Source organism: Rhinatrema bivittatum, chromosome 14 (assembly GCF_901001135.1).
Source record: "Rhinatrema bivittatum chromosome 14, aRhiBiv1.1, whole genome shotgun sequence".
In the NCBI taxonomy this organism is placed as follows: Eukaryota; Metazoa; Chordata; class Amphibia; order Gymnophiona; family Rhinatrematidae; genus Rhinatrema; species Rhinatrema bivittatum.
Window position 1 is genome coordinate 52,560,920 of NC_042628.1, and position 23,967 is coordinate 52,584,886.

The 23,967-nt window shown below is 46.0% G+C and overlaps 1 protein-coding gene across 2 annotated transcripts in view; it reads left to right on the forward strand.

Moving 5' to 3' along the window:
* The window catches only part of GSK3A (glycogen synthase kinase 3 alpha), a 29,821-nt gene that overhangs the window by 1,939 nt on the left and 3,915 nt on the right, over window positions 1-23,967 (forward strand). The window contains exons 2-10 of one of the 2 annotated variants that reach the window (XM_029576914.1): window positions 6,271-6,458; window positions 8,437-8,520; window positions 14,597-14,707; window positions 14,861-14,991; window positions 15,349-15,455; window positions 22,031-22,128; window positions 22,755-22,850; window positions 23,178-23,364; window positions 23,762-23,863. In XM_029576914.1, coding sequence (XP_029432774.1) covers window positions 6,271-6,458; window positions 8,437-8,520; window positions 14,597-14,707; window positions 14,861-14,991; window positions 15,349-15,455; window positions 22,031-22,128; window positions 22,755-22,850; window positions 23,178-23,364; window positions 23,762-23,863 — 1,104 coding nt within the window. The remainder of the gene's footprint in view (window positions 1-6,270; window positions 6,459-8,436; window positions 8,521-14,596; window positions 14,708-14,860; window positions 14,992-15,348; window positions 15,456-22,030; window positions 22,129-22,754; window positions 22,851-23,177; window positions 23,365-23,761; window positions 23,864-23,967) is intronic. The other variant, XM_029576915.1, reaches the window with a different exon arrangement.

Here is a 23,967-nt window from a genome sequence, read left to right on the forward strand (position 1 = left end):
TATACATAAATAAAATGTTTCACGACACAACCTATCTCATGAAAACCTTAAATTTATATTAAAAATATATATTCCAAGATTCATGTTATTGTTATAATTTATGAGAAACAATAATAAAACAAATTGTCTGTCCCCCACACACTCATCTCTCTCCTCCCCCCAGCACATGTCTGGCCCCCACACACTCATATCTCTCCCCCTCAAGCACATGTCTGTCCCCCCAGCACGTTTGCCCCCCACTCACTCATCTCTCTCCCCCCAGCACATGTCTGGCCCCCACACTCATGTACCTCGTCTTTTTGATTGTTGCCAGTTAAGTGCTTCACTCCCTTCCATCATCACCAGACACTGCTGCTTGCAGTCAGTACTCCTCATGGCCAGACCTCATCGGCAGCAGCAGCCAATGCAAGGATGGCTGGGCTCGTTCCACCCACCAAGCCCCCCAAAAAAACGCGATTGACAGCAAAAATCACCCAAGAATAAGCAACCCATAAACTGAAAAAAAAAAAGTGAATCTCTAGAAAAAAAAAAGCCCAAACTCGCATCAGAGTTGCCCGGGCTTGCGCGACACACCTGCACACTGCAGGCGACACACTAACGTGTCCCGACACACAGTTTGGAAAGCTCTGCCCTAGAGAGTCAGTCTGTCATATCAGAAGACATTGAGTCAGAAGCACCTTTCTGTTGAGATGAGATGTTGACAGTTCTTAGGGATGTCTGGCCCGGTGAAATGCCCTTCTATTTCTCCTCTGGGACACAGTGTGGGTTCTTCTGTTTGCTGGAAGACTCCACAGATTTTTCTTGCATTTCCCTTGAGGTAATTACAGGCTAAACTTTATTCCAAAGCAGTTGCTGTAAGAACATAAGATCCTAAAATGTGTCATGCTGGGCAGACCAAGGGTCCATCGAGCCCAGTATCCCATTTCTGTTAGTGGCCAGTCCAGGTTATTAGGAAGTACCTGGTAGATCCCAAAGAGTAGATCCAAGCTCCTTGTTTCTTACACTCAGGGATAAGTGGTGGCTTTTCCCGATGCCATCTGGCTAATAATGTTAATGGACTTTTCCTCCAGGAATTTATCCAAACCCCTTTTAAATTCCACTATGTTAGATGTCTTGACATCCTTCAGAAACAAAGTTCACAGCTTAACTGTGTGCTAAGTGAAAACAATAATTTCTCTTAAATCTGCTACCTGCTAGTTTCATGGAATGTCCCTTAGTCCTAGTAGTATTTGAAAGGATTGTTCGCTAGTAAAATCAGGATGCCATAAACTGTAGTGGTGAGGTGCCTGAAACCTATGCAAGCCGGAAGACTTGCATACTATCTTACAGTCCTTGTTATTTGCTGGATTCGACTACTGTAATTCCTTGATAGGCCTATCACTGAGACTACTCCAGAATTCCTCAGCCAGAGTATTACCAGGAACTTCAAGATATGCCCACATTTTACCAATCCTGGCTAAGTTACATCCATTTCTGAATACAATATAAAGCATTAATGTTGATCCATAAGATAATTTACAATAATGATGCAGTTTGGTTAGGTGGAGACTACATCTGTACTTTGCCTATCATATGCTAAGATTAGCTAACAAAGGTCTATTATCTATTGCAAGAGTCCCATAAACGCATCTCGGTGAGGTGAGAAATTAGATCAGTAGCAGGTCCACTGATCTGGAACAAAATGCCAGATCAATTGAGAACAGAAACAGGCTCAGAAGCCTAAAATAATTATTAAAGACAGGGCTATACCAACAGGCATTCAACAAAAATAACTGATTGAGCAGCTTGTGGCTAGAATTTTGCTGTAGCCCCATATGCAATAGGGCAAATAGTCTGTCACCATAGTTTAATGCAATGCATGTCTATGTAAATTTCATGTGGTATTTATGATGTACAGCATAGAGCTCACATATACATCATCATGGTGGTAACCAATGATTTTAAATTATCATTCCCCATTTTACCTTTTCTATCCCACTCATGATTTTATAAACCTCTGCGATCTCCCTCTTGGATATCTCTTCTTCAAGCTGAAGAATTGTAACCTGTTCTCTTCCTTTATAAAGGAGCCATGCCATCCCTTTTATCATATCTGTTGCCGTTCTTTGTACATTTCTAGTTCTGCCATGTCTTTGTTTGAGATGGGATGACCAGAAAGGCATATAACAGTCAAGGTGCTGTTGCACCATAGATATTTTGATAGTCTATTTCAGACTAAGCCACTACCCTGGCTCTGTTATCCCTGATTGGTACTTGGTATAAAGATAACTAGGCAATCAATAAACCATTGTCATCCTCAACTGCTGGATTTTTTACTGTAACAAAAATGGAGGAAATGGCTAGAATAAATAGAAATGATCCTGTTATATTCAGTGCTAACAAATCTTTCTCTCCCCCCCCCCCCCCCCCAAAAAAAAAAAAGTGGGGACAAATGTCTCACATCTCCCCAGAGAGAGAAGTCAGAGAAACAGAAATGCATTTTCTCCTGTACTGTACGAGATACAAAGAAGCAAGGTGCACATTTTCCAAAACTGACAGAGAAAATCAGATTTCCCACAAAAACTCCGTATAATCCTAGGGAGAAGAGCAGCAAAATATGTTCTGTCCTGCTACCAGGTCTGAAATGTAATTTGATCAGAGGCAACATTGAACATCACCAAAACTGGGAAGCTGTCTTTTAATTATCCTTTTTAATTTTAATATACTGTTCTTACTATTATATCTTTTTTTTTTTTACTTTTTACATCTTTTTTTTCTCTTGTTTTATTTTTTAACCACTTTATGTATTACTTTGGCAACATGTTTACAAATTATTATGCCAAGAAAGTTTCCTGAACCTTAGAGTGTGAGGAATTGGGGACAGATGCCTCACCTTTCCCCCAGCAAGAGAGAGACAGAGAGAAACGTTTTTACAGGCTGATACAATAATCTGTGCATTAAAACTGTGATTTTAGTGCAGAGATTGTATATAATTTTTTAAACTCTTGATGCAGTAAGCTAATGATATGCTAATGCATCAGGAGTTAAAAAGTTTTACCTCTGGAGGTGGGGTGAGGTTGCTGCCACCAGAACATGCAGGCCGATGGCAGTCCCACAGCGCAGCACTAGACATGCTGTGGGACAGGCAGAAAAAGACGTTTTTCTCTCAGGCCAGTTACTTAGCCAGATAAGTTCATACTTATTTGACTAAGTGACGGCTGCTGCCACTTACCCAGATAAGTGACGGCTGCTGCCACTTACCCAGATAAGTGACGGCTGCTGCCACTTACCCAGATAAGTACTGATTTATCTGGGTAAGTAGCAGCAGCTGACTTTGGCCATTTACCCGGATAAGTCCGTATTTATTTGGCTGTCTGGCCTGCCTTGGGAAAATCTTTTTTTTTTTTTTTGCCTGTCCATCACCAGGTGCTGGAAACATTACTCCACCTTTGACTAGGCATAAAGTTTCCAGTGTTAAAAAAAAAAAAATAAAAAAATATGTGAGTTCTGCCATCGTACTTCTCTGCATTGGGAGAGCACGCTTAATGTCCTCGTTAGCATGGAATTTCCATGCGATGGTGCTGAGCTGACCACGCATTTTTGAACACTTGTTTTGTGAGTGTAAAACTCCTTGCTGCATCGGTGGTAAGGTTTAAGCTCACAAAAGGAGTCTTCAAGAACGGGTAACCTGTGTGTTCAGCTGAATGCACCTTTTTGCATCGGCCTGTTAGTTTGCCCAGGAACAGTAGCTCTCCCTGCCGAGTGAGTCCTTGAAGGAAGGTCTTCTCTGAGACAGCATTGCAGCTCTAATGATAGGAAAGGTTGTCCTTTCTTCAGGGCACAAGTATATCACCTCCATAGGACACACTAACCCCACTGGTTCTGCCACCCTCAGATTTCCTGTGCCACAGCCAAATTGCACTTGGAGCACGGATTGTGCATTAAGAAAATACAGTGGAGGGCCCTGCACACAGATCCTGTTCTTTTCTCTTTAATACTGATGGATAGTACTGTATGGGTGCTATGCAGGATTCACAGAGTATGAACATTCACCATGTTAATGTGCAGATGTAGGGAACTTAATTATCAGTTGATAGCCTCTGTAGTTTTTTTCCCTGACAAATGCATGTAAATCAAGCTCCTTCTGTTCCTGTATCACTGGAAGGTTCTTTCCTTCCCATTTATATATTCTCTCTCACTATCCTGTCTCCTGCATACTTCCTTTCTCCTTTCTGCCAGTTCTGGAGAGGGGTTTACACAAAGTGCATCAAATGCTGGGGACCTACCCTTCTGTAGTTCTGTCTTTCATTCTCCTTCTGAGCTTGGCTTACCTGGCGAAGAGGGTCTGATTTGCACCATAATTTTTTTTAATTTTCAGTCGTTAAATTTATTCGCTAGAAAACTGTTTTACAGAACCCACTAGTTTGTTTATATCATGTGAAACACACAAAACGTTAATGCAATAACAAAAAAAATAAAGCCATCATACAATCTGTTAAAATGTCTATAAGAGTAAACCCCAAATCCTTGACCCAACTGTATGTTGCACAGCATTTTAACTATCACAAAAAGAGACCCAATCCTATCTTGTAGAAAATTACTTACGTTTTAATAAAATAGGAAATATATTCATATACACACACACATACTATACACCTTTTTACCCCACAGATGTAAACATTACACACCACACATCATACAAATGTAATAATTGCACATATATTACAATTACCCTATCGCATACAATTTCTTTTAACCACTAAAGCTAGCTTGATTAGGAATGCAATTGGTTGAAAGGTTTTCACAAAAATTGCTGTTTTCAGTCTGAGTCGGGATTGTCATGCCTGCTCAGGGCTCTCGTTTGTTGTATTCTAATATGTCTCTTTCACTAAACAGATTTAAACATAAAACTAAAGCTACATTGATCAAATCCTGCTCAGCAAATGTTGCTGTTACAATACTACTCCCAAGTTTGTTGAATCCCACTCAGCACCTTTCCCTGTTACAGCACTAATCCCGTCAATATATAGGTATATTAAGTCCTCCCTTATTTTTGTAACAATAAATCCCAGTTATCAATCTAAGCAATAGTGCTTCACCAGTGGTCCGCAGGTAAAGGAGTGTATTAACTCTCCCAAGCACACACACAATTCTTAGCCACCAATCTCTGGGTAAGAATAACATCAAGCCTGTCTAATTGCAGCCAGTCAGACATAGACTGGTGCCATAGTAATATAAGAAGTGCACCATTTGGATCCAGAACTTCAAAATTCAAGAATATGCAAGTAGAATAGCCACATAAACAAATTTCTTATATCCCTTTAGAGAGGGGAGCAACAGATTTTAGATGAGCCAAGTAAAATCAGGCTCCGATCAAAAGAGACGAAAGTTAGTGACATTCTGAATAGAAGATAAAACTTCTTCCCGAGAGAGAGAGAACCTTGAGCTTAACAGTAATTTGTGAATTCAAGTTCCCCTTTCTATCCCACTCTTCTTAAATTGGTCGAAAGCCAGTAATACCCAATCTAAGTACTTTCATGGTATCAACATAACTGATGCAATATTTTAAATAACATTTCTTGGTATTTCACATCTAAAGATAGCTTACTCAGAGACCTGCATCATATGAACAGGTGTAACTGGAACCCCTACAGAATTAGTCCACTATGAAGCCAAATCAGCTAAGCTTTTAGGTTGAAATTTAAGGGCCGGATTTTAAAAGGGTTATGCACGCTGGGCCTATTTTAAAAAGGCCCGGCGACGCGTGTAAAGCCCCGGGATACGTGTAAGTCCCGGGGCTTGCAGAAAGGGGTGGAGTAAATTGTGAAATAAAAGAAGCAGAAAAAAAAGGTAGGGGGAAAGGATGGGGGAGGTAGGGGAAGGGAAGGTGGGGTGGGGGGGGTAGGGAATTGCGCACCCCCTTGTGCGTGCCAACCCCTGATTGTGCGCGCCTAGATGCGCGCGCCTACATGAGCAAGTTTTAAAATCCGGCGTACATGTGTGCGCGCTGGGTAGCACACACGTGTATGCCGTGTGCGCTCCTTTTAAAATCTACCCCTAAGTGAACATAGTTTATACCAGAAATAAAGCTGTTTAATTTTTATACTCCAAGACCAAAAAATACCAGCAACTGAATCTGACTGAAATAGCTATCCAGCAGAATCTACTAGTTATATACGACTTGGCACTCTTCACCCCCCCTAGCTCCCTTGATGGATTCAATCATAGGGTAGAAGAGAAAGCTAAATCCCCAATAAGCTCTTCTTTAATTTGTGTTGTCCCATTCCACAGGAGATAGTGGTAAGGTGTCCACTGTGGTGGCAACGCCGGGACAGGGGCCTGATCGCCCGCAAGAGGTATCGTACACTGATATAAAGGTGATTGGCAATGGCTCGTTTGGAGTTGTGTATCAGGCCCGACTGGTGGACTCTGGGGAGCTGGTTGCCATCAAGAAAGTGCTGCAGGACAAGCGCTTCAAGGTGAGGCCTGTGAGAGGCATATTGGGTATGAATGGACATGTGGTTGGATCCTTGTTTATAGTGATTTGTAATCAGGTCATTAGCTGAGGATGAGACTTAGTTTCAAGAGCTTGCATCTGTAAAACCTCACAAGAACATAAGAATTGCCATAGTCGGTCAGACCAAGGGGCCATCAAGCCAGTATCCTGTTTCCAACAGTGGCCAATCCAGGTCACAAGTACCTGGCAGGATCTCACATAGTAAATAGATCCCAAACTGTTAATGCCCAGGGATAAGTAGTAGCTTTCCCAAGTCTCTCTGGTTAATAACAGTTTATAGACTTCTCCAAGAACTTGTCCAAAATATTTTTAAACCCATCTCCACTAGTTGCCTTTACCACATCCTCTAGCAATGAATTCCAGAGGTTAAATGTACATTGAGTGAAAAGGAATTTTCTCCAGTTTGTTTTAAATGTGCTACTTACTACTTCATGGAGTATCCCCTAGTTTTTGTATTTTTTTTTTTTTGAAAGACTAAATAAACACATTTACCCAGTCTATTCTACTCATTCATTCATTAGGAACCATCTGCATCCAACTTTTTGTTTTTTAAAACACTAATTTTATTTACTGGATTGACATAATGTCAAACAAATCTGATCATTTTTTTTGTCTGGCTGACGAAGAATTTGGTCAGGGAGAGTGCTAGATGTGGTGGAGTTCAGTATGGCTTTTGTCACTGTTCCACACAGGGTTAGAAATTGGTTTCATGATAGAACAGAGAGTAATGGCAAATATTCACTCCATGGAAAGGGAGTTAACGGCTGGAGTGCCTCTAAGATCAGTTTTGGGTCCCCTTCTGTTCATTATTTTTATGTGATGTTATAGAGGGGTTAGTAGTAAAGATTTGTTTTTCTTATGATATAGAAATCTGAAATAGAGTGAACAGGATGGTGGATTAGAAAAAATGAAGGATGATCTAAGAGAGCTTGAGGAATGATAAGTTTGGCAGCTAAGATTCAATGCAAAATCACTTAGTCATGTGTTTGGGATGCAGAAATGTGAGCAAGCATTGCTTGGTGGGAGTGAGGTACTGATTTGCATCAAACGGAAGCAAGACCTTGAAGTGGTCATATTTGATAATCTCAGGGTTGCAGAACAGTTTAACAAGGCAGTGATCAGAGCCAAAGAACTGTCTGGGTGCACAAAGGGAGGTATAACCACTAGAAAAAAGGAAGCAATAATGCCTCTGTACAGGTCACTGGTGAGAGCTCATCTGGAGTACTGTGGTGTTTTGGAGGCCATACCTCCGAAAGGAAATAGATGGATTTTAGAGGCAGTCTGGAGGTGGTCTGTCAAAATGGTGCAGTCTGAGATTTAAGAATCTCAATGTGTATATCCTCGAGTGGGTGAGACAGGAGACTTATTCAATGGAAAGGGCATTCTGAAACAAAGGAGCCTTGATGCTGAAAGGGCTTCGATTCAGAAGTAAGATAAGGAAATATTTCTTCGGAGATGGGGTGGTGAATGCATGGGACAGCTTTCCAATAGAGTTAAAAAGTAAAATAATTTAAGACAGCCAGGGATAAGCACAAAGGGTCCTTAGTTGCTAGGATTGTGAAGGTAAAGCCTGAGATCCAGTAGGATTTGTAGTATTGCAATAGAAAAGAGAAATGGGAAGATAGATGGGCTTTGCAGTCTTTATCTGCCGTAATAATGTGTTTTTCTACATTGAGTTTCATTCTCTGTAATCTATAACTTGGTTATTTCATGAACTTATCAGAGAGTATTTCTACCCTTTGGACAGTGGCCTGATGAGAGGATCTTCTCCTTTGCTGTCACTGTTGGGTACTTTCTGACGTCCCCTCAGGACAGCAGGAAGCCTCAGTGGTTAGCACTAAGAAGGTGGTGTGAGATGGTGGCAGATGCGGAGGGTGATATTTAGATGTATGGTTGTAGTTGTGTTATATCACTAATATCATTCTGTTTTCTTTATCTAGAATCGCGAGTTACAGATTATGAGGAAACTGGATCACTGTAATATTGTGCGACTGCGCTATTTCTTTTACTCCAGTGGAGACAAGGTCAGAGAAAGAAGTCTCTTTTCTCAACATATGCTTATCCTCTGCTGTCCCATAACCTTCCCCTCCTTCCACCCTGGCCGCCAGAATTTCCACAGGCTCTCGCGGCCCTCAGTGTATGCTTATTCTCTGCTGGCCACACTTTGTCCATTACGTCTCATGGCCTATAGTTTCTGCTTGTCTTCTGCTGTCCCGCATATTTCCTCCCTCCAGCCCTGCATGTCCCCGTCTCTTACTCCCTGTCAGCATTGTTCTGGTTCCTTGCTGCTTTCAGCGTGTGCATGCATTCTGCTGTTTCACACATTAAGAGCATAAGAAGCGCCATGCTGGGTCTCCGTCAGTGGCCAGACCAGGTCACTTGGAAGCACCCAGCAGAGCAATATTGCTCCTTCCCAGAAGTCTTCCTGGATGATAGTTCCTAATGGATTTGTTCTCCATAAACTTTTCCAAACTTTTTCTTTACTACTAGAATTGACTACATTCTAAATTCCACGGCGTGATTGTGCATTGATTGAATGCAAATATATTCTTTTAATTTTGCTACCTGTTTCATGACATGTACCCTAGTCCTAGTACTATTTGAAAGGTTAAATTGCCATTCCTATTTACCGAATCCATCCCTCTCATGATATAATGAACTATTATGTCTCTTTTCCAAGCTTGAAGAGCTCTAACCTATGCAGCCTTTCTTCATAGGAGAGTCATTAGCTTTTGTTTTATTTATTTAGGCATTTTTATATACCGAAACATATTGTATACACTTCAAGTCGGTTTACATTAAATCAATGGGCAGTCTTTAACGACATGTCGTAAAATCATTCAATAAAATAAAAGTAGAAATAAAATAAAATAACCCTATAAATAATAAAAGCATATAAAATTATACTATAGTCATTTTTAAAAAATAATAAAATACATCAAATTCTTTCAAAATCAAACTAGCAAAATAGGGTTTTAAAATATACATTCTTTATATGTTCTAAATTTCACAGGGAGAGTCGTTAAAATAAATCATATTGCAATATTAAAAGCCTGTATAAACAACCATGAACATAAGAAAATACCATACTGGGTCAGACCAAGGGTCCATCAAGCCCAGCATCCTGTTTCCAACAGTGGCCAATCCAGGCCACAAGAACCTGGCAAGTACCCAATGTTACCATTGTTAATGGCAGTGGCTATTCTCTAAGTGAACTTAATAGCAGGTAATGGACTTCTCCTCCAAGAACTTATCCAATCCTTTTTTAAACACAGCTATACTAACTGCACTAACCACATCCTCTGGCAACAAATTCCAGAGTTTAATTGTGCGTTGAGTAAAAAAGAACTTTCTCCGATTAGTTTTAATTGTGCCCCATGCTAACTTCATGGAGTGCTCCCTAGTCTTTCTACTATCCAAAAGAGTAAATAACCGATTCACATCTACCCGTTCTAGACCTCTCATGATTTTAAACACCTCTATCATATCCCCCCCCAGTCGTCTCTTCTCCAAGCTGAAAAGTCCTAACCTCTTTAGTCTTTCCTCATAGGGGAGTTGTTCCATTCCCCTTATCATTTTGGTCACCCTTCTCTGTACCTTCTCCATTGCAATTATATCTTTTTTGAGATGCAGCGACCAGAATTGTACACAGTATTCAAGGTGCGGTCTCACCATGGAGCGATACAGAGGCATTATGACGTTTTCCATTTTATTCACCATTCCCATTCTAATAATTCCCAACATTCTGTTTGCTTTTTTGACTGCCGCAGCACACTGAACTGACGATTTCAATGATAACACATTGAAATCGTCAGATCTCTTTCTTGGGTTGTAGCACCTAATATGGAACCCAACATTGTGTAATTATAGCATGGGTTATTTTTCCCTATATGCATCACCTTGCACTTATCCACATTAAATTTCATCTGCCATTTGGATGCTCAATTTTCCAGTCTAACAAGGTCTGCCTGCAATTTATCACAATCTGCTTGTGATTTAACTACTCTGAACAATTTTGTGTCATCTGCAAATTTGATTATCTCACTCGTCGTATTTCTTTCCAGATCATTTATAAATATATTGAAAAGTAAGGGTCCCAATACAGATCCCTGAGGCACTCCACTGTCCACTCCCTTCCACTGAGAAAATTGTCCATTTAATCCTACTCTCTTTTTCCTGTCTTTTAGCCAGTTTGCAATCCATGAAAGGACATTGCCATCTATCCCATGACTTTTTACTTTTCCTAGAAGCCTCTCATGAGGAACTTTGTCAAACGCCTTCTGAAAATCCAAGTATACTGTATCTACCGGTTCACCTTTATCCACATGTTTATTAACTCCTTCAAAAAAGTGAAGCAGATTTGTGAGGCAAGACTTGCCCTGGGTAAAGCCATGCTGACTTTGTTCCATTAAACGATGTCTTTCTATATGTTCTGTGATTTTGATGTTTAGAACACTTTCCACTATTTTTCCTGGCACTGAAGTCAGCTTGACCGGTCTGTAGTTTCCTGGATCGCCCCTGGAGCCCTTTTTAAATATTGGGGTTACATTTGCTATCCTCCAGTCTTCAGGTACAATGGATGATTTTAATGATAAGTTACAAATTTTTACTAATAGGTCTGAAATTTCATTTTTTAGTTCCTTTAGAGCTCTGGGGTGTATACCATCCAGTCCGGGTGATTTACTACTCTTCAGTTTGTCAATCAGGCCTACCACATCTTCTAGGTTCACCGTGATTTGATTCAGTCCATCTGAATCATTACCCATGAAAACCTTCTCCATTACGGGTACCTCCCCAACATCCTCTTCAGTAAACAGCGAAGCAAAGAAATCATTTAATCTTTCCGCGATGGCCTTATCTTCTCTAAGTGCCCCTTTAACCCCTCGATCATCTAACGGTCCAACTGACTCCCTCACAGGCTTTCTGCTTCGGATATATTTAAAAAAGTTTTTACTGTGAGTTTTTGCCTCTACAGCCAACTTCTTTTCAAATTCTCTCTTAGCCTGCTTATCAGTATCTTACATTTAACTTGCCAACGTTTATGCTTTATCCTATTTTCTTCTGTTGGATCCTTCTTCCAATTTTTGAATGAAGATCTTTTGGCTAAAATAGCTTCTTTCACCTCCCCTTTTAACCATGCCGGTAATCGTTTTGCCTTCTTTCCACCTTTCTTAATGTGTTTTTAGCTGTTTCTTAAAAGATTGAATATTCTCTTCTAAACGTAATTCAAGTGGGAGAGAATTCCACAGTTTTGGACCAGCTATGGAAAGGGCCCTCCCTCTCTCTGACAGCATTAAGATGCACTGACTTAGGAGATGGAACTGAAAGAAGTGCTTTACCTAAGGACCTCAAATTGCGTGAAGGTGTATGGATATGAAGAGTTGCATTTAGCCATTCGTTATTATTGCCATAAATGGCCAGCTGTAGTCCTCAAGAGCCATAAACAGGCCTGGTTTTCAGAATATGTTTGATTTGCATACAATGGATGTTGCTGACAATGATTTGGGTCCCTAGGCAATAATGGTCATTGCCCCTAATTACCCATCTGAGGCTAGGGGAGAGTTTGTGGGCTCTTGGGCATTGCCCTGTTGTGTACATGGTCAATCCACCCTTGGATGCAGTACATGCAAATCTATCTCCTGCATCTTCATTGTGGATAATCCTGAGAACCAGGTCTGTTTGTGGCTCTTGAGGACCAGAATTGGCCACCCCTGACTTTTATCATTTGTTGCCCTTCTTTGCACCTTTTCTAGTTCTGCTGTATCCAAATACATTATGTTAACTGGCTTGCCCTTATCCATGTACTTATTTTCACCTTCAAGAATTATAGTAGATTATTAAAGCATGACTTTCCTTGTTTGATCTTCCCCCTTAAGCCATATGACCTGTAGCTCTGTTCTTAACAATTGCTTCCACCGTTTTGCCTGGCACCGTCATCAGTTTCACTGGTCTGTAGTTCCCTGGATAGCCCCTGAAATCTTTTTAAAAAACTGGCATTATATTTGTTTATCCTTCTGTCCTTGGCTGCAGTGGCAGATTTTAGTGATAGGTTACAGATTAGCAATAATAGGTCTGCAGTTTCATATTTGAGTTCCATCAGAAGTCTGGGCTGAATACCATTAGGTAGCTCTCGCCTAAACTCTAACTCTTGCCCAAACACAAACCATAACTCTAGCCCTATTTAGTTGCAGGCCGATACAGTAAAGCACGGCTGCGGTTACCCTGCTTCTAACCCGCTTCTAACTCACAATTTGGCCGCGTAAGTCCAACCCGCGATTCACTATCCTTTTTAACTCATCCTTACCGCTTCTTTAAATCAACCGGTAACCCTTTCCGCCCGCAGCATGTATATGAGATGTAAATGCTCCGATTGGCTATTCCCTCCCATACAGTAACGTGCGCCCCGATTATCTCCTTTTTAACCTGTAGTTTTGCCGCGCGTTTGACCTGCTAACTTACCGCCTACCCTTGCCCCTGCGTTAGTGTGGAGCGTCAGGTCAGAGAGACGAAATTTCATGGGCAAATGACCCCCTGGGACCCTTACCCTGGCATTAGTGTGGTGTGACAGCAATAGGCAGGCTCCGGTCAAAATCCCCCCCCCCCCCCCTCCCGAAGCAAGGCGAAAATCGGCTCGACATGTCATTAAAACAAAAGTAAATAAAGTGTAATAAAAGTAAACTTACTGCATGTGAATTTTCTTTGAACAGTACTCTCTCCCCTCCTTCTGAGGCGCGCATTGTGACTCCCCTGCCTCCCGGGGGCAGCCGGCGGCGAAAGCAGCTTCCAGCAGCCCCCGCCGGCGAAGGTGAATGAATGGACGCCTGTATGCCTGGATGAATGCATGCCTGCCGGCGGGCGTGCATTCATCCAGGCAGGAGCCGGCGGGCGTGCATTCATTCATTCACTCACCTTCGCCGGCGGGCGTGCATTCATCCAGGCGGAGGGAGCCGGCGGCAAAAGCGGCTTCCAGCAGCCCCCGCCGGCGGTGAATGAATGCACGCCTGTGTACGCCTGTGCAATTTGGGCGCTCAAGGCGTGACATCACGACGTTTGACGTCACGGTGTGTGACGTCGGCGTTCGCTAATGCACTGCCTTGAGCGCCCAAATTGCAAGCACAGGCATACACAGGCGTGCATTCATTCACCTTCGCCTGCAAGGGCAGGGGAGCCAAAGTGGCTTCCAGCAGCCCCCGCCGGCGAAGGTGAATGAATGCAATTTGGGCGCTCAAGGCAGTGCATTAGCGAACGCAGACGTCACACGCCGTGACGCCAAACGTCGTGACGTCATGCCTTGAGCGACCAAATTGCACGCACAGGCGCACATTCATTCACCTTCGCCGGCGGGGGCTGCTGGAAGCTGCTTTCGCCGCCGGCTGCCCCCGGGAGGCAAGGGAGCTGCGGTGCATGCCTTGGGAGGAGGAGAGAGAGAGAGAGTACTGTTCAAAGAAAATTCACATGCAGTAAGTTTACTTTTATTACACTTTATTCACTTTTGTTTTAATTTTCGCCCTGCCTTGCTTCGGGAATGGGGGAGAGAGGACTCGCAATCCCCCCTGGTACCTGTCATTTCAAACGTCATTTGAAATGACATTTGAAATGACAGGTACCAGCGCATCCAGGATACTGTATAGAGCGCTGTATAGCGCTCTATACAGTAAAATGGATTGCGTGGGCCTAACGCTTCTTGGACGCGGCTTGCATTTGTATGCTATTTAAATACAGTATCGAGCGGTAGGTGATCCGAACTGTGCGTGCGGCAAACGTGGGTGCGGCCGGCACTATTGCACCTCTTCCTACCGCTCCTTACTGTATCGGCCTGTTTGTTAGTTTTAGATTATCTTCTGGTCAGCTAGCCCTGCATATCCCTGTCTGTCACAGCTTCTCACAGCATGTTTCAGTGGGGAGAAGTTCATAGAAAAACTCCTCTTGGCAACTATATATAATATTCTGCACCTCTTGCTGGCCATGTCATCTGTCACCTTTTCCCTTCCTTCCATCCTTACTTCTGTAGCTCACACACTCCATCCCTCCTTTCCTTTACGTCCTGTTGCTGACTATCCCTATCCCATCAGTGCTCACTTCCCGTTTCTCTCCTTACAGAAGGAAGATGTGTACTTGAACTTGGTTTTAGACTTTGTTCCGGAGACAGTGTATCGGGTGGCCCGACATTTCATCAAAGCTAAGAGTCCCATCCCTGTGATATACGTAAAGGTGTGTTGTAGGAGATCTCGGGTGCAGGAAGATAGGGATGTGAGAGGAGCAGTATGCGTACTGCTCTGGGACAAATGGGAGGTTTTTTTGGTGTGTGTGTGTAACATGATCTTTATCTGATGGGCTTCATTTTTCTTCCACTCCACTTTGCAGGTGTACATGTACCAGCTGTTCCGCAGCCTTGCTTACATCCATTCCCAGGGGGTCTGCCACAGAGACATCAAACCCCAGAATCTTCTGGTGGATCCTGACACTGCAGTGCTTAAACTTTGTGACTTTGGCAGGTAGGTAACAGCAGCATCAACACAGAGAGGGTAGGAGGGGAGGATATCCTGAGGGAGCCTCAGTGCATGTGAGTTGTCGGCAGGCTGCCGGTTACAGCTCTTTCTTATTTTTTCACTAAACTTTTATCTTCAAGATAAAAGGTGACCGGTTTTGGCCATTAAACAAGACCATGAATCTTAATATCATAGTCATGTCAGTTGGTATATAGGTCAGCCAGATGAAGAAATAATCAAACTGTTATTGTCAAAGAGCTGTATTTAGCCTGAGAGTCATCAGTCCCCTGGAGTGTTCTGCCTCATCTCTTACTTCCTCCCCTTCAGATAAGGCAGGCTTTAATGTTGTTCTGCTTCTTACAGTGCAAAGCAGCTGGTGAGAGGAGAGCCCAATGTCTCCTACATTTGCTCCCGCTATTACCGAGCCCCAGAACTCATCTTTGGAGCCACTGACTACACCTCAAATATAGGTGAGTGCCTGGGGAATGTCCATAGGTCTCACATCAGCTGGGTAATTGGGTCACAATGGGCAGTGAAACAGCCACAGGTAATGCCAGCAGCCCTAGGTCACCTTAACCACTGTCATGCACTAATGGGGAATTTCCTAGCGTGTAGCAGATGGACTCAGGACCAGTGGGTATAGTGTGCTCCTGATAGCAGTTGGAGACGGAGTCAGATTTCAATCTGTTGTCAGCACTACATATACCCCTGCAGGAAGCTCTGCTCTTCAGTATTTCTCCGTCTCCATAGCAGTTTGGGATTCTACACACGCTTGCACAGCATTAGAAAATCCAAACCGAAAGAAGAAAGAAAATTCAAAAATCTTACCTCTACAAGACTAGCCCCGCTCTCCTGCGGTGATACCTAAGGGTCCCTCCCCCAGTCGAGAATTCCTGAGGTGATTTCTGAGATCCCTCAGAGGTAAGCCTCGGTCTGGCAGCCGGTTCCCGGCGTGGACTTAGCCCCCAGGAGGGAGCGGCTGAGAAGCAGCGGATGCAAGACTGAGTGCGATGGTGAAGGTATTTCCCTCTCCCCCCGCAGCCGGAGACCGCCCGGCACAAGACCGGGAAGCACCGAGACAAGGAAAGGTAGAAAAATTTCTTAAGTCTCTGGTCTCCGAGGCTCGGATAGCCACACATTGAACGCCTGTTGGCATCTGTCCCATCGGGTTGAGCAGCCTCTCCAGGCTAGACCCCGAACCGGCTCGAGGGTCCTCCCACGTGGAGACCCTCTTGGGGGGGGGGGGGGGGTGTTTGCCATCTTAATTGCGTGGTCGCTGGCGCCATTTCCTCCCATTGAGCGCCGTACTGTTCGCCTAACTGAGCTGTGTGCACAGCGGCGAGCCAGGCACATAACATAGTTGTGCGCATGAGGGTGCCGGGCGCAAAGCGCCACGCTCAACAGCACCGGGTGCACAAGTTCGGCTGCGCGCATAGTGGCGCGTGCATCCCCGTGAGCGCACAGACCGGCCTGCACGCATATCTTCGCAGCCTGCACGCACACCTTCTGCGCACCCGGAGTGCATATCTAAGCCTCCCGGTGCATGCATATAAAAGCACAGACAGGCTTTGAACGCCCTATGCACACAATCCATGGCACCACCGGACAAGAAAGCCAAAGCACAAGCCCTCTGCCCAGCCTGTCACATAAGAGCTGCGCAGCATGAGGCTACTGCTCTGTGCCTACAGTGCGAGACGGCTCTGGGAGATCCAGGGCAAGGTGTGTGTGTCGTGTGTCCCCCCCGTCCCCCCCCCCCCCCCCCCCCCCAGCTAGTGCAGGAATCCGGATCCATTGATAGTACCCCGGACCTCTCTATACCCAGCTTGGCCCTCTAGATGGAACCCTCGGGGAACGTCGCTGGGTTCAATATAGACCCAGGAACCTTTTCCTGGGTGGAATTCTTTAAAGGTCTGCAAACCTTCGTGCAGGCGCAATCGGCGCCACCGATGCCACAGCCTCCACTAGAGGACTCGAACCTTCCAGGCCCTTTTCGGCCTCCCAGAGACGTGCCCCCTCCGGACAAAAGCCTTACCTTAGGGGACACGGACACCTTGGAGGAAGACCAAGATCCCTGGAGGAAGGGGAAATCCCCTCCAGGAACGGAACCATACCAGTTTCTTCTCCAAAGACGAACTACCAGACCTCATGTCTGGGAGCCTGAGGGAGCTGGCCATCCCTGACACAAACGCCTCAGCGGAACCAAAAAAGAACCCTCTTCTGATCGGGCTCAGTCAGGCCTCACGCCATTTTCCATTACTGGAAGCCGTACAGCAGCTGATCGACCTGGAATGGAATGCCCCGGAGGCCAGTTTTAAGGGGGGACGGGCCCTAGAAGCCCTATAGCCACTGGAACCCTCAGCCAAAGATCTCCTGGTGTTTCCCAAAGTGGACGCCATGGTCTGCGCAGTCACAAAGCGCACCACCATTCCAGTCGAAGGAGGAACGGCACTCAAGGATGCCCAAGACAGTCGTCAGGAGTCCATCCTTAAACAGTCATTTGAGGCGGCAGCTGTGACACTGCAGATCACTGCCTGCTGTGCCATGGTGACACGCGCATGCTTTTCACAGGCCAGGAACACAACCACACCCGTCGAAACATTAGAACTAGCAATATCCTTCCTCACCGATGCGACCTCCGATCTGGTGCGCACTTCAGCCAGGGGCGTCTCATCCATTGTGGCAGCCAGAAGGCAACTCTGACTCCGAAGCTGGTCAGCTGACACGACTTCTAAGACGAAACTCACGAGAATGTCGTTCAAAGGAGCCCTCCTGTTTGGAAGTGAACTGGCAAAGTTAGCTGACAAATGGGGCGAATCCCCAGTACCTCTGTTACCGGAGGACAAGATCAAGAGAAGCCAATGCCCCTTTCCCCGAACATCCAGGGGCAGAGGATCACAGCGCTTCAGACCGTACAAGAATACATACCAAGCACCTCGCCCTGCTGGCAGGGGCCAGTCCTTTCGGAACAAACACAACAAGAGGGGAGCCGGCTCAGGCCCAGGCCCCAGCCACACCCCACAATGAGAATCAACAGACTTATCCACAAGAAGAAGCCATAGGGGGCAGGCTTGCCCGATTCTACCAAAGATGGGTCGAGATAACGTCAGACAAGTGGGTCCTAACCATCATTTGAGAGGGATACTTTCTGGACTTCCACAGCATCCCCCCAGACAAATTAGTGAAATCTCCCTGCCATTCCCCCTCCAAGAGGACGGCAATGGAAACCACACTAACCAAATTGCTCGCCTTAAAGGCTATAATACCGGTGCCCACGCATCAATGAAATACTGGACACTATTCCATCTATTTTATCGTCCCCAAGAAAGAGGGAACGTACCGGCCCATCCTGGACCTCAAGTCGGTCAACCGCTACCTCTGGGTACCACACTTCCGCATTGAAACCCTACGCTCGGTCATAAGGGCGGTACAGCCGGGAGAATATCTGACCTCCCTGGACCTGTCAGAAGCCTATCTGCACATCCCGATCCATCCCGATCATCGGCGCTTCACGATCCTGGACCATCACTGCCCTTCGGGCTAGCTACAGCCCCTCGGGCATTCACCAAAATCATGGTCGTAGTGGCGGCGACACTGAGGAAAGAAGGAATCCTCGTTCACCCATATCTGGACGATTGGCTGATCAGGGCAAAATCTCCAGAGGAAAGTCATCAGACGACCACCAGAGTCAAGAATCTCCTGGAGAACCTCGGATGAGTCGTCGACGCAACCAAGAGCTGTCTCCAGCCCTCCCAATCTCTGGAATATCTGGGAGTCCGATTTGACACCCAACAGGACAAGGTCATTCTTCCCCCTACAAGGAGAAGGAAATTGATGGACCAGTTGAGAAAACTGTTGAACGGTGCTCGCTTCACGGTATGGGATTACCTCCAAGTCCTCGGACTCATGATATCAACCCTAGAAGTCGTACCATGGCCAAGGGCCCACATGTGACCACTACAACGTTCCCTACTGTCACGATGGTTCCCAATGTCCCAGGACACTGTCTGCCTCCAGTTACCGGCGGAGGTATGGATCCAGCACCTATGGTGGCTACGAGAAGATCACCTGAGCAAGGGAGTAAGGCTATCCCCACCTACCTGGGTCTTGCTCACCACGGATGCGAACCTACGAGGGTGGGAAGCCCACTGTCAGGAACTGATGGCCCAGGGACAATGGGACAAGGAAGAGTCGGGATGGAACATCAACCGTCTGGAAGCCCGGGCAGTCAGACTAGCCTGCCTATGATTCAGTCACAGACTCCGGGGCGAATCTGTCAGTCATGTCTGACAACACCACAACAGTAACCTACATCAATCGACAGGGAGATGTCCCTGGAAATAGACCCCTAATAGCATGGGTGGAAGCAAACCTACAAGGGATCTCAGCCGCCCACATCATGGGAAAAGACAATGTCGCTGCGGACTCCCTCAGCAGGGAAAGTCTAGACCCAGGGGAGTGGAGGCTGTCAACCACAGCCTTCCAGTTAATAATAGACTGCAGGGGAACCCCAGCCATGGATCTTCTGGCAACCCGGTCCAACGCCCAAGTCCCCAAGTTCTTCAGCCGCAGACGAGAACCAGGGGATCGATGCCCTCGTCCAGACCTGGCCACAGGAAGGCCTGCTATACGACTTTCCTCCATGGCCACTACTGGGCGGGATCATCCGCAAGATAGAACACCACAGGGGGCTAGTACTTCTAGTGGCCCCAGAATGGCCAAGAAGACCGTGGTACGCAGACATACGAAGACTTCTGGAGGGGAACCCTCTGTGTCTACCTCCAAACAGGGACCTACTCCAGCAAGGACCGATCCTCCACAAGGACCTAACTCGATTCTCGCTTACGGTCTGTCCATTGAGAGGACTCGCCTGAAGAAGAGAGGATACTCAGGGGCAATGATTGACACCTTGCTCCGAGCACACAAGTTTTCCACATCCTTAACTTACATACGAATATGGAGAATATTCGAAGACTGGTGTGAAGGCCGTGACATCCTTCAGCGGACAGTCAAAATTCCCATGATATTGGAATTTCTGCAGGACTGCTTGAAGAAGGGGTTGTCTCTCAACTCCATCGCGGTTCAACTGGCCGCGCTGGCCTGCTTCAGAGAGAAAGGGGACGGCATCAGCCTATCTTTCCATCCAAACGTCTCCCGCTTCCTGAGAGGGGTCAAGCAAATCCGACCACCACTAAAGTGGCTGGTACCCCTATGGAATCTCAACTTAATACACGACTTCCTAGCGAGAGCTTCTTTTAGACCTTCAAGCAGTCTGTCCCTACAGCTCCTGACCTTGAAGACTGCATTCCTAGTGGCAATATGTTCAGCCCGTCGCATCTCTGAACTTCAAGCACTATCTTGTCGGGAACCGTTCCTCAGATTCACTCCGGGATCCATACAGCTACGCACTGTCCCCTCCTTCCTTCCAAAGGTGGTTTCTCACTTCCACCTAAACCAAACCATCTCCAAACGAACATAAGGACTCGGAAGACTCGCGCCTCCTTCGCCATCTTAACATCGGCAGACTCCTAGTCCGTTACCTGGGAAGATCAGAACCCATACGAAAGACAGACCACCTATTCGTCCTTCACAGCGGGAAGAAACAAGGGGAAGCGCTCGCGGGCAACCATAGCCCGCTGGATCAAAGAAGTAATCAAGGCGGCCTACGTAGAGGCAGGCAAGCCTCAACCTTTACAAGTCAAGGCCCATTCCGCCAGAGCCCAGGCAGTGTCCTGGGCAGAAACCAAGATGCTGTCACCTGCCGAGATCTGTAGGGCGGCGACATGGTCCTCCATTCACACTTTCTCGAGGTTTTACCGCCTGGATGTTCAGGCCCGGGAGGACATAGCATTTGCAAGGGCAGTACCAAGTGGCCCACGGGCAGCCTCCCACCCGGTTCGGGAGTAGCTTTTGTACAGCCCATTGGTCCTGAGTCCATCTGCTACACGGTAAGAAATGGAGAAATTACTTATCTGATAATTTCCTTTTCCTTAGTGTAGACAGATGGACTCAGTATCCCGCCCACGGCTTCCTCAGAATACAGAAACCTCTGATGACAATCCCTGAGAGCAAGACCAGCACAGGTAAGCCACGCTTTCCCTCTAGTTAGGACACCATAGTTACCGGGTGTCAGTGTTTCTCGGTTGAGTGCACTGGCGGTCTCCAGCTAAAATTCACGTCAACCAGTTCAGGTTTAGCAAGTTAACCAGCTTTATCAAGTTATTCAAACACACATATATCTACAATTGCTTTTCGAGGAGAATACTGAAGAGCAGAGCTTCCTGCAGGGGTATATGTAGTGCTGACGTCAGATTGAAATCTGACTCCGTCTCCAACTGCTATCAGGAGCACGCTATACCCACTGGTCCTGAGTCCATCTGTCTACACTAAGGAAAAGGAAATTATCAGGTAAGTAATTTCTCCAATTTATTATCAGCCTGATTTGTGAATGTAGCCGCCTTGGGGATATCAAAGATATTTTATTGGCAAAAGTGGTGTGTGTTTATGCTGTTCATGCTGCTTTGATTAATTGGAGATTTTGTATTCTACACTTGCCTCCTGCCTCGCTGGAAGAATCTTCTGCTATGAATTTTTTTAGCAAGAAATAAATGTTAACCTGCTTGGTGCTGTGTGCAAGGGGCTTTCAGGGTCTATTGTCAGCCATGGAATGGCACTGATGAAAACAAACAGATCGCTTGAGTGGTGAGTTACCCAGTCTAGTGATTTTTAACCATTTCCTGGAAAGTACATCTAACCAGTCTGGTTTCCGGAGAGTCACAACGAACAAGCGCTAGATCTCCAATGTATGGCACCATCATGTGCATATTTATTTATTTATATTTGATTCGTCATCTGCACATCCAGCAGGCTCAGTGGAGAACATTATGGGTATCCTGAAAACCAGATTTGCTAGGTGAGCCTCCAGGACAGGTCGGGTAGCTGGGCACTGCTGTGAGAAAGCTCCCACTGCCAGGGTTCGGTGGACCGTGAGGCAACAACATTGGGTTGTGATGGGGCAGGTGTGACCTTGGGCCTTTCTCTTCCTCAGATATTTGGTCGGCAGGGTGTGTGCTTGCGGAGCTGCTGCTGGGCCAGCCCATCTTCCCCGGGGACAGCGGCGTGGATCAGCTGGTGGAAATCATTAAAGTAAGATCTTGAGTTGTGCAGCCCTCTGTGTGTAACCATGGCCTGATCCTAGCACCGATGAAGCAAGAGGATTTGCAAGATCGGGTTTTTCTTTCTCTTTGTTTTGATACATTTTTGAACATCTAATTTACTTAATTTGATGGAGAGCTTGGCTGCTTTTTTCTGCTAATCCTAAACTGCTCAGTTACATGTATAGGACATCTTTCTATTGAAACAAGACCTCAGCCCAACAGCTTTCTCTTTATTTACATGAATAAGTGAGCGTGCTGCTGATACTGGAGGCAAGGGAGGATCTTCCAGTGCAATTTCATTCTCCTTTCCCTGTGTCACATTTTCTGTTTTGCTTTTCTGTTTTGTTGAGTCCCTATTTTTGTTCACCCTGCCTCATACCACGAGTCTGGGTGGCACGTTTCCTTGTTGGCTAGGAGATGGGAACTCTGTGCCCAAGCTGCAGCAGATGATACGGAGCTGAGTCTTTTGTGCCGCGGCGTAGAGCACTGTAGCCTAAGTCACAGGGCCACCTCCTGCTCCCTCAGCCCACATTGTTTTAGCTCATTTATTTTTTAAATACAAGGAATGAAATGGGCCGCCTTGAAAATTTACTCTGGCATCTTGTTTTCTTGCAGGTATTGGGGACTCCAACGAGGGAACAGATCCGGGAAATGAATCCCAATTACACAGAGTTTAAATTTCCACAGATCAAAGCACATCCCTGGACAAAGGTACCTAAGGAATGGAGAAAATGCTGCTAAGCAGCCCTGCTGCTAGAGACCTGCTGACTGGGTGCCAGGGGGCGGTGAAACACTGGTGTAAGAAGCTTTTGTTCGCTGGAGGAATACTTCTTGGGTGGAGGCACTTCCGCAAGGTGACCTCTGCTGTTGTAGTTGCACTGACAGGGATGTAGTTATGAGGCAGCTCTTGCTATATGGAGGGGAGGAATTGCCATAAGGTGGCTCCCATGGGTGGAGTGTCGCCGATGGCGGGGGATCTGCTACATTGAAGCTCCCACTGCCAGCTGGATTATCAGTCACCACGCTCTTTCTTGACAGGTCTTCAAGCCACGGACCCCTCCTGAAGCAATAGCTCTTTGTAGCCGGCTGCTGGAATACACCCCTGTCACCCGCCTCTCCCCCTTGGAAGCCTGTGCACACAGCTTCTTTGATGAGTTGCGAGACGCCAGCGCACGCCTGCCTAATGGAAGAGACCTACCCCCACTCTTTAACTTCAGCCCTGTAGGTGAGTTACTGGGAGAGAGACAGTGTCTCAGGCCCACTTTTTAACCAAGTGGATTATTGAGTACTGTGCAAGTAAGATAACCTACAAGGACAAGGTTACCATTCTTTGGAAGAAGAGATTCTCACTGACTATCTAATCACTTTCCTTTCCTCTTTCTCCTCTGCTGCAGTGAAGCTACATTGGGGAAAGTGTATCATAACCTGACTTTCTCATTATGCGTGCAGTTTTTTCTGTGACCGTCCCTTCCCTCACCCTGCTGTTTCAGAGAGGGAGGTCATTTCTCCCACCGCTTCTCCTGTACCATAATACCGTTCACCTGCTGGAATTGGAGGCACACTGGATCACTCTTAGAATTTTATTAACTGCTATGTGGATTTTTTTTTTTTTCCATTTACAGAGCTGTCCATCCAACCTGTCCTGAATTCCACCCTCATTCCGCCCCACGCCAGAGCACACGCCCCTTCTGCGTCCTGCACGGCTGGAACACCCACCTCGCACGGTATGGAGGGACGATGCCCCTTGCAGCAGGGGTCTGGGGGAAGACTCCTCATGGGAAAAGGGGAACACAATGGTGGAGAGGTTCCTCATATAGAGGTAGTGCCT